The 12,716-nt window shown below is 48.9% G+C and overlaps 1 protein-coding gene across 1 annotated transcript; it reads right to left on the reverse strand.

Moving 5' to 3' along the window:
- Window positions 1-11,246: 11,246 nt before the first annotated feature.
- On the reverse strand, window positions 11,247-12,710 carry Pou4f2 (POU class 4 homeobox 2). The gene is made up of 2 exons (XM_013029529.1): window positions 12,697-12,710; window positions 11,247-12,200 (listed from the first exon to the last, which is right to left on the reverse strand). The coding sequence occupies exon 2, from the start codon at window positions 12,048-12,050 to the stop codon at window positions 11,247-11,249; it is 804 nt and encodes a 267-aa protein (XP_012884983.1). The 5' UTR covers window positions 12,051-12,200; window positions 12,697-12,710.
- Between the last annotated feature and the right edge of the window lie 6 nt (window positions 12,711-12,716).

Consider the following 12,716-nt stretch of genomic DNA (forward strand, 5'->3'; position numbering starts at 1 on the left):
AGTTTGACAAATACCCCACCAAGGTTGACCCCTTCTACCGGCACAGTGTGAGTCTCCCCCCATGCCCTGCCTCCATGTCACCGCACGCGTGTCTGCCCACCCCTCACCCCCCCACTCCCACCCCCATCCAGTTCAGGAGGCTCACTTGCCTTGCTGGGAGCAGGCCACGGCAGTGCTTGCTGGCAGCCTTCTCTCCTGAAAGGAGGCAAAGGACTTTGGATGAAGTCATCTGCCAACACCTGACCAAAACCCAAACTCAGGCCAACTATCACTTGCCAATGACTAGTTCTTAGGAACCTCCCAGCCAACCAACCAGCCTTGCGGCTGCAAGAAAGCCCAACACTGTTGCATCACAGGGTCACATTCCCTAGACTCTAGATGAAATGTGGATTTGGACGGGATCCTTTTTATAAACAACTCCTATGACCGTGGATGGAGAAACCCTGTATCACCTGCTGTTTTCACCAGTAACCCCAGCCTCTAAGATTTCCTTCTCCATTTGAGAGATGAGAGTAGGAAGAGGAGCGGGGAGAAGGGAATGGGAGGGGGAGGGGCTGAGCACCAAAGACACTTTGCCCTGGCTGATGAAGTCATTTGGCCTTCAGTAACTGATACCTAATGGCCAAGAGCTGACTAGCAGGCAGTAAGGGTGTTTCTCACTATCATTACTAAGTTAGGAAGTAACTTCCAACTGGGATACAATAAATACGATTGTTCTTAGGTTCTATTAAATCTGTCTGTCTGCTGTCTGCTCCGCTCCAGGCTCTTCCTTCCCAGCTGCATTTACTCCTACAACTAAAGGACACGTGGGAACTAGCTGGGTGGGTTCCCCCTCCCCCCACCTCCCAGTTTAGGATTCTGCAGTAATAGGATCAAATGGAAACCTCAGCTTTCTCTTTGTTTGGCAAGCAAAGCCCTGCCTACTTTCTCTAAGTGGCGGTCTGACGCTCCTCAGGGGTGGCTACATTGGACAGGAAAGCTATGTGTCAAAAACTAAAACTGAATTTAAAATGATAGAAATCTGGTCTCACCTGGTCTAGAGAAGACAGGTAACTGAAAAGTTCAGCTACCTTTTCAGCAACAGACTGTTTCCTGCTCAGAGAACTTGGTTTGGATTTTCCTCCCACCTACGCACCAAATGAACGCTGGTTCACCAAGATGATCAGTTAGTTGCCAGGCCCTTTCCGTTCCTCTCCTGGGAACACAGCTGAGAACTTCGGGTGTGATGGGACCTCTCTGGCCACTGCAGGAAGCTGTACTGGATTGCAGCAACCTCCCTCTCCTGCATGTGAACAGTCCAGGGTCTGAGGGGAGCCGGGCAGATGGGGTCAGCCTTCTATCTCCTCATATCCTACCACCCACCCATCGCGCTTTTTCTCATTCACCTCTGAAACTCTGAGTACAGAGTGTATTACTGACAAGGAAAGCAGCATAAGGGGGGGGAAATCAATGAAATGATTTAGGAATGGAAGCGTGGGCCCTGCTGAGGCTAATGTAATTAAAAGCTCTCAGGGCTGCAAATTGGAGAGGTGATGAGAGCAAGTGTAAGTTGCCAAGCAATCCTTCCCAACCCATGGGGACTGCCCTGGAAGTGAGAGGCTTCACTCAAAGGTGTTAGACCCACACCCCCAGGTCCTTAAAACCTGCCCGCTCCCAGCCCTCAGCTGCCAGGGTGCCAGGGCAGGCTCTCTTTCCCTCACAGTCTTCTGATTCCAGGGTAGAGCTGGGAAAGAACTTTCCTTCCTTCTGGCCTCAGATGTAGCTCGCCTCCAGGAACTGAAATGGAAGGTTAGCGAGCTCGGGTGCCATTTGCTGAACTCTTGATGGTGTCACAAAAAAAGAGATAAAGTCCATCCTCTCAGGAGGCCATTATGAAAGCTGAAGCTCTGATCCAAGACTGTGAAAAGAACCCTAGATCTAATTACAGCCCCTCATCACTACGAGGCTCAACCTCAAGCCAGTCCCCCGTCCTTCCTCCACCCTGGCTGCCAGAAGTGCCACCACCAAAAGACACTGTTGGTCTCTGGATAAAGGCAGGGAAAACAAGGAGGGTGACTGTAATAACTAGAAATGAAATGTCAAGCCCCATCGGTGCCCTGAGAAAAAGACACAAGTGGTTGGAGGGAGGGGAGGGTTAGGCTAAGAAGGTGAGATCTGGAGTGAGTTCATGAAGCTTCCTTCCACCTGCTGGTGGGAGGGAGGTAGGGGGGAGGAGGGGGGAGGAGGAGGAGGAGGAGGTGGAGGAAGAGAAGGAGGAGGAGGAGAGCTGAGATTGTGCCTGTGGATGAATCTAAACCTCTATCTGTGGGCACATGGGAGGGTGGGTGAGCAGCTTCAGGAAAATGCTGGGGTTGCAATAGAAACTCTTGGGGATCTGGAGGTGTCTGTCCATCCATATGGTGGGTAGCTCACAAAAGGATCTGGGCTCTTCAGCACCCAGCGTATGTGCACCCTGTAAGTTATAAGATGGTAGAGTCTGGCTGGTTCTTAAAGCACTTTACAATCTAGATCTTTACAATCTAGAAGGGGATTCCATCCTCTACCTCAGTGCAACCCTAGGAGCCCCTCGGGTTTTCTAAGGAGGAAAACCTGAGTACAGTGTTGGAGAAGAACCATGTGTGGCCAGGGCCTGAAGTCTTACCTTTGTCTTACAGGCCCTGATTGGCTGTTGAACTTTGAGCTTTACATGACAGCTTTGGGGACGGGGTTTCTCCCTCCAGCCTCCATCTATACTGTTCTTGAATGTCCAGGAGCCACTGCCCGGCTCAACCACCGTGTTCAGCCGGCTGGAAGAATAGCTTTGTCCCCCGGTGGGGACCAAACTTTCATCTCTGGATGGTCCAAAACTAAAGAAGATCTTGTGAGGAGGCTGAGTTAAGCCTTTTGATCACTGATGAGAGCCATCAGTAACTTGTCTTAAAGAAAATTCAAGATGAGTTTACAGGACAACTTGGGCCCCTTGCGATGATTTCAGAAGGCTTGCGATGATTTCAGGCTCCTTTCCGAAACCTGGGACGCATCCATCCATGGTGCCTCTTAACTCTCCGGGAGAGCTAGACGCACCATACTGCCGTCACCAAAGCAAACAAAACCAAACAAACAACAAACTCACTACCCACCGGACTTGAACTGTTCTCCCGGGGTTCAAGCACTGGACGTGCTAGGAGGTGGAGGAAAGAGGAAATGTGTTAGGGATAAAAAGAAATGTTTTAGGAACCGTGATGGGTCTGGGAGGAGGAGGAGGAGGAGGAGGAAGAGGAGGAGGAGGAGGGGGAGGACGGGAAAGAGAAGGGGAGGAGAAGGGGGAGGAGGAGGAAGAGAAGGAGGGTGTACAGCGAAGTCGTGGGGTGGTGGTGGGGGGGGGGAGCCCGTGCTTTCCGCCCAGTGACAGCTGGACTAATGGCTGCGGACCCACGGAGGGGTGGGGCGCGCGGGGAGGGCGCAGTAATTACCAGCCCGCCCCACCGCCCCCTCCCCTCCCCCGCAGCCGCTGAGCTCGCTCCGGGCGCCCAGCTGCGCGCGCTCGCGCGGGGTTTGCCGCGGGGCCTCGGGGCGTCCCAAAGCCTGGCCGGGGAGGTGGTGGCGCGTGTGCTGGGGGCCCGGAAACCGGGGTTCCTGGAAGTGTTCTGATGCACACACACGCGCGCGCACACACACACACACACACACTCGGCCCTAGCCTGGCATGGCTGAGCAGAGGCCCTGGGGTGCCCAGCCGCCCACCACACCCCAAAAGTAGAGATCCGGTCAAAAGTTCGGCAGCCTGGGGAGGTGCGGGCCGGGGCCGGGGCCGGGGCCGCCCCTCCCTCCCTCTCGCCCCCCTCCCGGCCCGGGAAGTGAGAACCCCCGGACCGAGCGTCCCCTCCCCCTTCCCGGGGGCACCGCCAGGGGTCGGCGCCCCGCGAAGGGCTGGGAGGTGGGGGGCCGGTGGGGGCCTCTCCCGCGGGCTGGAAACCTCAAGGCGTCGGGGATCCCCTCCCCCCCCGCCAATAATTGATGGACCCGTTCCCGAGCTTGCCCCCGCGAGCACGCGTGATTAGTGGGCTGCGGGCCCAGCGGGGTCCGGGTCCCCCAGGCCGGGGGGGGGAATCTCACCGGCCCGGACCTTCCCCCCCCCAGAGCGCTGTCCCCCCCAGTCCTGCCTGCGGACCTGGCCGGCCTTCCAAAGCCACGGGAGCCCCGGGGACTGGTGGCCTGGGGCGGGCACCCCGCCTCTCCTCGGGCCTGCTCCCCGGCGCCTCGCCACGGGTTCGAGCCTGAGCAGCCCCACGCGCGCGGCTCGGTGTCCTCACTTACCAGAAGCTCTGACCACGTCCCCATCGGCAAACCAGTGACCTGGGCTGGGAAAGGCCTTCGCCTCGACTCTCCCCTGCATTCCCAGATCATCGATTCCTTCCTGAAAGGGAGGCTGTGCATTCTTATAACATCTACAGTCAATTAATATTGCATTAACTCTATTTAAAAACACACACACACGCGCGCACACGTGCACAAAAGCACCAGAATTCTGCATCCGATCAAAGCAATCTATTATTCACGGAAATGTAATTGGAGACCTAAGCTCTGTGTGAGTGTGTGTGTGTGTGTGTGTGTGTGTGTGTGTGTGTGTGTGTGTGAGTGTGTGTTAGGGGGAATGGAGAAACACAGAATCGTGACAATATTTCAGAAAGGAAGGTGATCCGAGGGTGTCTACTATTTAATTTCAAGTCTGTGGTTTCTAATTCGAGATTAAAAGCGGTCACGTCTTTGAAGCCAGACAGTTGGTATAAATGTACAGTTAAAATATTCTATTCCATGGTCCCCAGACAGAGCTCTCCACTCGTCCCAGGCTTCATTAAATTTTTATTATCATCCCAGACTAGAGCAGGGAATGAGCGGAAAGGCTGTCCATCTAATTGCAATTGATAAAAAAAAAAAAAAGTGAGAGGCAAGAGAGTGAAAGAGCTCCGGTTTCCCCTTCATTTTAATGCGTGAACACCAGGGTTTTTGTTGTTGTTGTTGTTGTTCAAAGTGGCCAGGCTCTTTGACCCTGGGATACACACAAACAATCACATTATCACACAGAGACACAGTCTTACTTTCCAACAAGAACCAGGCTCTGCCCTCTTCTTTGCCCTTTGGAAGGCCCGGGGGGCAGAGTAGAGGGAGAGAAGGTAGGGGAGGTTGGATTCTGAAAGTGATGCTATAAAAGGGGGGAAAAAGTGACATCAGTTCTTGAAGCATCTGGCGAAAGATCAACCAGAGACAACACTTGCACCGAGCTGGGTCTTCCTGTGGCAAGATGAAAGCACATTGTTATCCAAACAAAACAAACAGATTATTAGACTGGGCTGCACTTTTCGACAGCCTTTCCACTGTGCCGATGAAAGCAGAGAGCAATATTTTCATTTTCTTTCTTTCTTCCCGACTGCTACCTCCTCCCATCACAGAGAGAAAGGAGGTGGGGGGGGGGCTCAAAACGTTTGTTCTTTTTTCAGCCTTCTTCATGTGCTGCTAATCTGACTGTCACACCAGTCGACTGTAGAAGCCTGTGCGTGTGTTTGGGGAGCCATTCTCAACAAGGTTACTTGGGAGGAAAAAAAAAATTGAAACGGAGGCAAATAAAGCTTTTCATCTCCAGGCACTGAGGGTAGAGAATAAAACCCACAGTTTGCTTTCTGAGCCTCTTTCTATTATCACCTCATCACTTAATTTTATTTCTATTCTCTCCAAGTTAAATACAAAGACTGGCTCACAGGGGAGCTGCCACGAGCCTACAGACGCGGTGTCAAGCACAGACTCACTATGCAAAGTTAATTTCAATTCCCAGAGAGGATTTCACATTCCGGCTGGCTCTGACCCGCAGTAATTAGCTGAGATAACTAATGATTACTTACTTATTCCTTGTAATTATCTGGATTTAATAATTCGCTGTGTAATTTATTAATTCACTCGTAATAGACTTGCAGTACTGGGAATGACTCCTTTAAAGGGGCAAAGCTAGGAAAATTTAGCCCCATTTTTTTCCTTATTGCCATAAATCTGTCTCCTGACAAATGTGGATTTCAGGAACATCAGAACCACCCTGAAATCTCTCTCTTCCTTTTTGTTTTATCAGAATATCATCTAATTCCCCCTCCCCCCCACACACACCTCCCCTTTGGCTGTATCTCCTCCCTTCAAGGCCAAATGAAATGGAAAGTGCAGTTCTGAGTAAAGAATGGGAGGCAGAGGAGGAGAGGGAGAGAGGGAAGGGGAGAAAGAGTTGGCTGTTGGGACCAAATAATTGCAAAGACAAATTTCTAAATTTAATCACCTAAACATTTTGAATTTACCCTCTGAATAACAGGTTCTATAAAATCAAGTGGCTTGTTTCCCATCCTTTCTTCAAGAGCTTATCCAATAGATGAAAATTAATTGATTCATTAGACGTGTAAAATAAAACCTTTTGGCCCCAAGATCCAATTCTCTCACTCAGCAAAAAGAGACCACAGAATTTGTTCTTGAACAACATAAAGTATGTTTACATGTTGTTAAACAGCAGAATGTATTTTATAGAAAATAGGCGAGTATTACATTGTCTGTAAATCCTAAGTTATACTTGCATTTTCATACTTTTCTTCTCCATACACCCCCATGTGTGAATGAGACTTAATTTGATAAAGAATTAATGAACTGGGCTAATACAAAATACCCCCAAAGAAACTGCATTGTGGAGAGTGGTGGACAGGACACTTAGACAACATTCAGGGTATACTTCTGGTGTGCTGTGCTCTGTTTCTGAGAAAGGATCTTATTATGTAGCCCAGGCTAATCTTGAACCCATGATCCTCCTGCTTCTGCTTCCCAAGTGCCGAGATTACAGGCACCCACACCACACTCAGCACAGGATCTTTTCTGGCACTGCCTTGCTCCATCTCAGTTTTTATTTATAGCACTTCCAGCATACAGCTAATGGCTTGTTCTATCTCATGTTCACGTGACCATTTTGAACAAAAACAATCAGGTAACTCGCTTCTAGAGAAGTTTAAAAAATAAAACTACATTGTTACAAACCATAAAATTTAGGAAGATTACTTATATCACTAAGCCTACTCATATCTCATTTTTAATCAATTGTGGATATTGAGAAAAAGTGGGAAATGAGATATGAATGCCAATGCATTTAACTGATAAAATGAGGATTTTCAGACACATTTTGATATCTATTTATTTGGCATTTAGAAAATCAACACCAAAAGGACATCTCTCAAGGATTTTAGATCACTTCATTCTATTCTTACCTTTAATTTGTCTTTCAATACCCTTCTCGTCGAAACTTTTTGGCTTGGTCTGCCTTTGCAGCTCTCATCAGTTAGACACTTCAAAATATATTTCTTTCTAAAAGAGAATCTGCTTTCCTATAAAACATATATTTATGGTTTAAATATAAATATTTGTTGCCTGTAAGAATGGCAACATTTCCATCCTATAGGCAAGAAAGATTTTACCCTTGCAAAACACAGAAGATGAACATAAAATGTGATATAGTTTAGAAAATCCTAGAGCACAAAAGACAAAGAAAACTGAGTGTATTACAGGAAATTTATATCTTCCAATGTTGAAGTATTTATAGTTGTTACGTTGTTTTGTAACTTCTTCACCAAAACCTTAAGTCAATCATTATGTACAAGTTTTATGTACTTCAAAACATGCCAACGGAATAAATACCCACTTTGTTTCTTTGGGTCAACACTTTTTAAAGTTTTACCACTTTTACATGATCTCTCTCTTCACTTGATGGTGTTATCATTTACACAGTAACACTAACCTATGTGTCTATCTTCCCCTTAACTAATTCACCTTTCCCTTCGTACTCTTAGTCTACTCTTCCGGTATAAACTCACATATGGGAAAGCATTACTTATTGAAGATATTTGTCATATATATGTCTGATAAGTTATTTCATTCATCATCTCCACTCTGGATGAAAAAAAAAGCCCGAAGTTCTGCGGGTAGTTGGAACTGTTGAGCCGGGTGATCGCTAGCCATGGTGCTGAAACATACTCACAGAGCTGCCTGTTTTAAAAGACTTTCTAAAGAACTGAACACAAGAATAGAGAAAGCAACGGAGGAAGGAATATTCTTCAAACCACGGAAATAAAATAACTATCAATATCACTAAGTTGCATTCATAGTTTTTTCTTGTAGAAGCTTACATGTCCACGTTTTCTAAAGCATCATGGTCATATATTCTGTGATTAGTTCTTCCAATGTTTTATTTACTTCTGGTATAGAAGGAAAGATCTCCCACCAAGTTTCCAACCAACTCTTACAACTATTTTTGTGATATCTGGAAATTATAATCATTTCCAGCAGTATTTAATTCCAACTTGAGCTACTGTAAAATTGACTTAGGGGCTATTTTCCTATCCCTCTTCCAACTAAGAACCTTCCTATGACAGGTGCCTATCAAAAGGGGCACACTTCAGGTTAGCAGAATTACCTCCTGGGGAATAACCTTGTTCCTTCCTCTCATTTGATCTGTGTATTAATATAATATTCTCATAGTAACTAATTGCATACACTATTGTTGCAAATTTACTAAATCATAACCTGGTGGGGAAAAAGACTTTGAAAACCTAGTATGTTGCTCAACTGTTACCAGAAACCTGAAAACTGTTAAGATGCATAGGGAGATGTCTTTGTTGTAGGATCAGAAAAAGAAATAGCTGATTTGAGTGGGCAGAATTTCCTTATTCCAGATTAGTGTTGACAGACTTCCTTCAACTCTGGAGTCAGACTGAGTCCCAGATATGACCAAAAAATGGCTGCTTCCCTGTCCCACCCTGTCTATTGCAGTGATGAGAGATTCTTTATAACGAGATGGGGACTGAGAGACAGAAAGAAATAGAGGAAGAGAGAGAGTTGAGCTCACAGGCCAGTAGCCCAGGTGCTCTCTGCTATGTCCTGAGCAATAGCTCTCCAGGTGTGGTGAGTGCATAGTAAGCTCCAGTGGATGAACCTGGGCCCCAGCTACCCAGGCTTTGGCCCTGGCCACACCCAATCTTCCACTGCTGTGAGGAAAACAAAACAAAACAAAACAGTGAACTGAGTTCCTTTCTTCTCTTTACCCATTGGGGATGGGAAGCAGTGGATGAAATTGCTTCCATCCAATCTTTGCTTATACAATTCTCTTTGCAGAATCATTTCAGGACTGGAGAAAGGAGACATTTGGAGCCAACTATCATAATTTCCTCTGAGCAGAAAGGCAAAGCACTCTGTGAGGTTAGCTCTAGCTTCTACAATGCTGTTATAAATCCTGCTCTTTTCCACTTTCCCAGAGAAACACCCTCCTCTGAGTCCAGGCCATACTTTGATAACAGCCAGTTCCTATAAACCATCAAAAAACACGCTTCTACCTTTACAAAAGAATCCCTACCAAAATATTTCCCACATAAATGATTAAAGCAGCATCACATTTTAAAAAGCCATTTAATATTAATAGCATATTTTAATGAAAAAGCAGCATACTTTGCCAATAAAACATTAAAATCATCTCTTCAATGAAAGACAATCAAACAGCACCCAAAATAACTTAATACATTACCATAATAAATAAACCATCTATTAACAAAAACAAGAAACCAGGTCATATACAGAACTCAAGACTCAGGGAGCCTCCAATGGTACAGCAATACAGCAAAATTTGTAAGAATATATCTATATGTGCATCATTTGGAATGAAATATTTACAACAGATAAGGTACCAGTCTCCATGTACCTGTTTTTTTTGTTCAAAAAGAATTTTACCAAACAATATGAATGTAGAAGCAGTGCACTGTCTTAGAGTTCAAATTCGTTTTTCTACAAACCAACCTCCAAAAGGAAAAAAACTGAAAGAATTTCTATAAATGCCAAAGGTAGTCAACAAAGCAATTGAAAACTGGAAGATTGAAATACCTTGGTGAATCTTAGATCTGGAGGGCCAAGCACCAAGTGGAAAATGCACCTACAGCGAGAGAATGATGCAACAGCCATGCTTTCAATTGCTTTCTCGCTTCTGTTACTGATGAGTGTGTGTGTGTGTGTGTGTAAGTGTGTAAGGGCCAGTGAGGGAGCACTGTGAGTTGGGGACAATCTGGGAATCCCCATTAAATATGTAAGGAAGTAAGCAATACTCAGGACAGTGAATCAGGTCTACACGATTAGGACATCCATTACGGAGCGTCAACTCACAAATCAGAACACTACCAGCAAAAACAAAGGAAAACAATCTTCATCCCAAAGTGAGAATATACAAATAGGCCAAAAGCAATGCAGCCTAACAGGAAAGCTGTAAAAATTCGGCAAACTCATCAAGTAAAAAAAATTTTTTCAACACCACTAGCTATATTTTTCTCCCGGTTTTTTTAAAGACTAAAGACATTTAATTAATTAGAATGTGCACAAATTAAGTTGCTAGAGAGATAAATTAATAATTTACAGAGGGTTGTTTGGCAATAATCTAATAATAGCTTTCAAGATCAGTGAACACAGCAGACGACGCCTTTCTTAAGCATGAACACTTCAGAGAAGGAAGAAGGGGAGTTAGGAACCACAATAAAAATATATATATATAATATACAGTGTAAATGCAGAAAATCTGCCATCTTTTTTTCTTAAATTCAAAATACTTTAGAGATGTCTCTATCACATTAAGCATCAACTCTACTTTAGAGTTTCAGTCCTGAATCAAATTTCTATTTCTGAAAAATAGCTGCGAAGTGTACTTTGAAACTCGTACAAGGGCGACGGCCATAAGAATAAAAACGAATCTTACTTGCTGGCGCTGGCCGGCGTGGGGAGCCGGGCGTCGGTGTCCTCCGCGCAGCCGCTCCCGCCTCCGCCGCGGCCCGAGTGCAGTGCGGGGAGGCGACCTTGCTCCAACTTGACAGACCCCTCTCCCCCCCCTCCCGCTCGCTATCTCTCTACTTTGAGCAAAGGTTCACATTCTAGCTGACTACGTGGCTCGCTCGCTCGCTTGTCTGCTCCCTCTCCAACCCTCGCTTTTTTCAGGATTCACATTGACTGGACTTCTTTCTGGTCGCCCAAAGTGGAAAGGAAAGAAGGGGAGGAGGATGGAGAGAGAGATGGAGAAAGCAAGAGAGATGGAGAGAGGTGGAAAGGGGTGGAGAGTGGGATGGAGGGAGGTGGAGAGCGGGACGGAGAGCGAGGCGGGCGGGCGGGCGGGAGGAGGGAAGGCGGCCGGGCAGCAGTCCCCGGTCCCCGGAGAGGCCCAGGGTCCCCTAGATGCCGGCGGAGTACTTCATCCGTTTCTGCTTCTGCCTCTGGTTGCAGAACCACACGCGCACCACGTTCTTCTTCAGGTCCAGCTTCTCGGCGATGGCGGCGATCTTCTCGGACGAGGGCCGCGGCTGGATGGCGAAGTAGGCCTCGAGCGAGCGCTTCTCGGGCGCGGCGATGGACGTGCGCTTGCGCTTCTTCTCGGCGCCGTTGAAGAGCTCGGGCTTGGTGAGCTTCTCGCGGTGGGACTTCTCGGCCTCCTCCAGCCACGCCTGCAGGATGGGCTTGAGCGCGATCATGTTGTTGTGCGACAGCGTGAGCGACTCGAACCTGCAGATGGTGCTCTGGCTGAGCGAGCCGACGCCCGGGATCTTGAGGTTGGCCAGCGCCGAGCCCACGTCGGCCTGGGTGACCCCCAGCTTGATGCGCCGCTGCTTGAAGCGCTCGGCGAACGCCTCCAGGTCCCGCGGGTCGGCGTCCACGTCGCTCATGCAGCCCATGTGCGCGGGCAGCCCGTGCGCGTGCGCCATGCTCAGCGCCGCCTGGTGCATGGGGTTCATGGGCGCCATGTGCGGGGCGTGCGCCGCGGGCGTGGACACCACCGCGCCGTCGGGGCCCGCCATGGCGCCCAGGGCCAGCCCGGGACTCAGGTGCTCCAGCAGCTCGCCCTCGAGCGCCTGGTGCGGCTGGTGGTGGTGGTGGTGATGGTGGTGATGGTGATGGTGGGTGCCGGCGGCCAGCGCGGACGGATGCGAGATGGGCACGGAGGAGGAGGACGCCGCCGACGTGCAGGGGATGGTGTTCATGGTGTGGTACGTGGCGTCGGGTTTGAAGGGGCTGTGGTGGGGCGGGTGGTGATGGTGGTGGTGGCTCTTGCTCTGGGAGACGATGTCCACGGCGGCCAGAGCCTCGGCCCGGGCCAGCAGACTCTCATCCAGCCCGCCGAAGATATTGCTCTGCAATTGCAAGTAGAAGGCACACATGACGCCCAGCAGGGAATTGTGCGCGCTCAACCCGCCCTCCCCCCCCTCGAGGCCCGGCCCGGCGCTGGCCGCGTCACCGCGCGCGCCGCGCTCCCAGCGCCTTCCACGAATTCAGCCTCATCCTCCTCATCACCGTCCTCATCACCATCCGGCCAACACGCGGGCGGACGGACCGATGGACGGGAGCCAGGAGGAAAGCCACCCCGAGAAGCAGGCGCGCGCGCGAGCGAGGGAAGAGGAGGAAAAAGTGGCGCGCGCGGATCGCAGCACAGTGCCACCGGCGGACGCTGCCAGGTCATCAAAATTAATAGGACGCAGGCAAGACCGCGGCATACTTAAGAGAAGGGGGGGGGTTGCATGGGTTCGGAGGTGTGGGGTGATTTGCTGTGCAGACATGAAAAAAACATCAAGCGGGTGGAGGGGGCTGTCAGCATGCGCCCGTGAGCGGTGATTAGGCGGAGATACACACCGGTGGGGTTGGCAGACAAG

Source organism: Dipodomys ordii, unplaced genomic scaffold, assembly GCF_000151885.1.
Source record: "Dipodomys ordii isolate 6190 unplaced genomic scaffold, Dord_2.0 Scaffold119, whole genome shotgun sequence".
NCBI lineage: Eukaryota > Metazoa > Chordata > Mammalia > Rodentia > Heteromyidae > Dipodomys > Dipodomys ordii.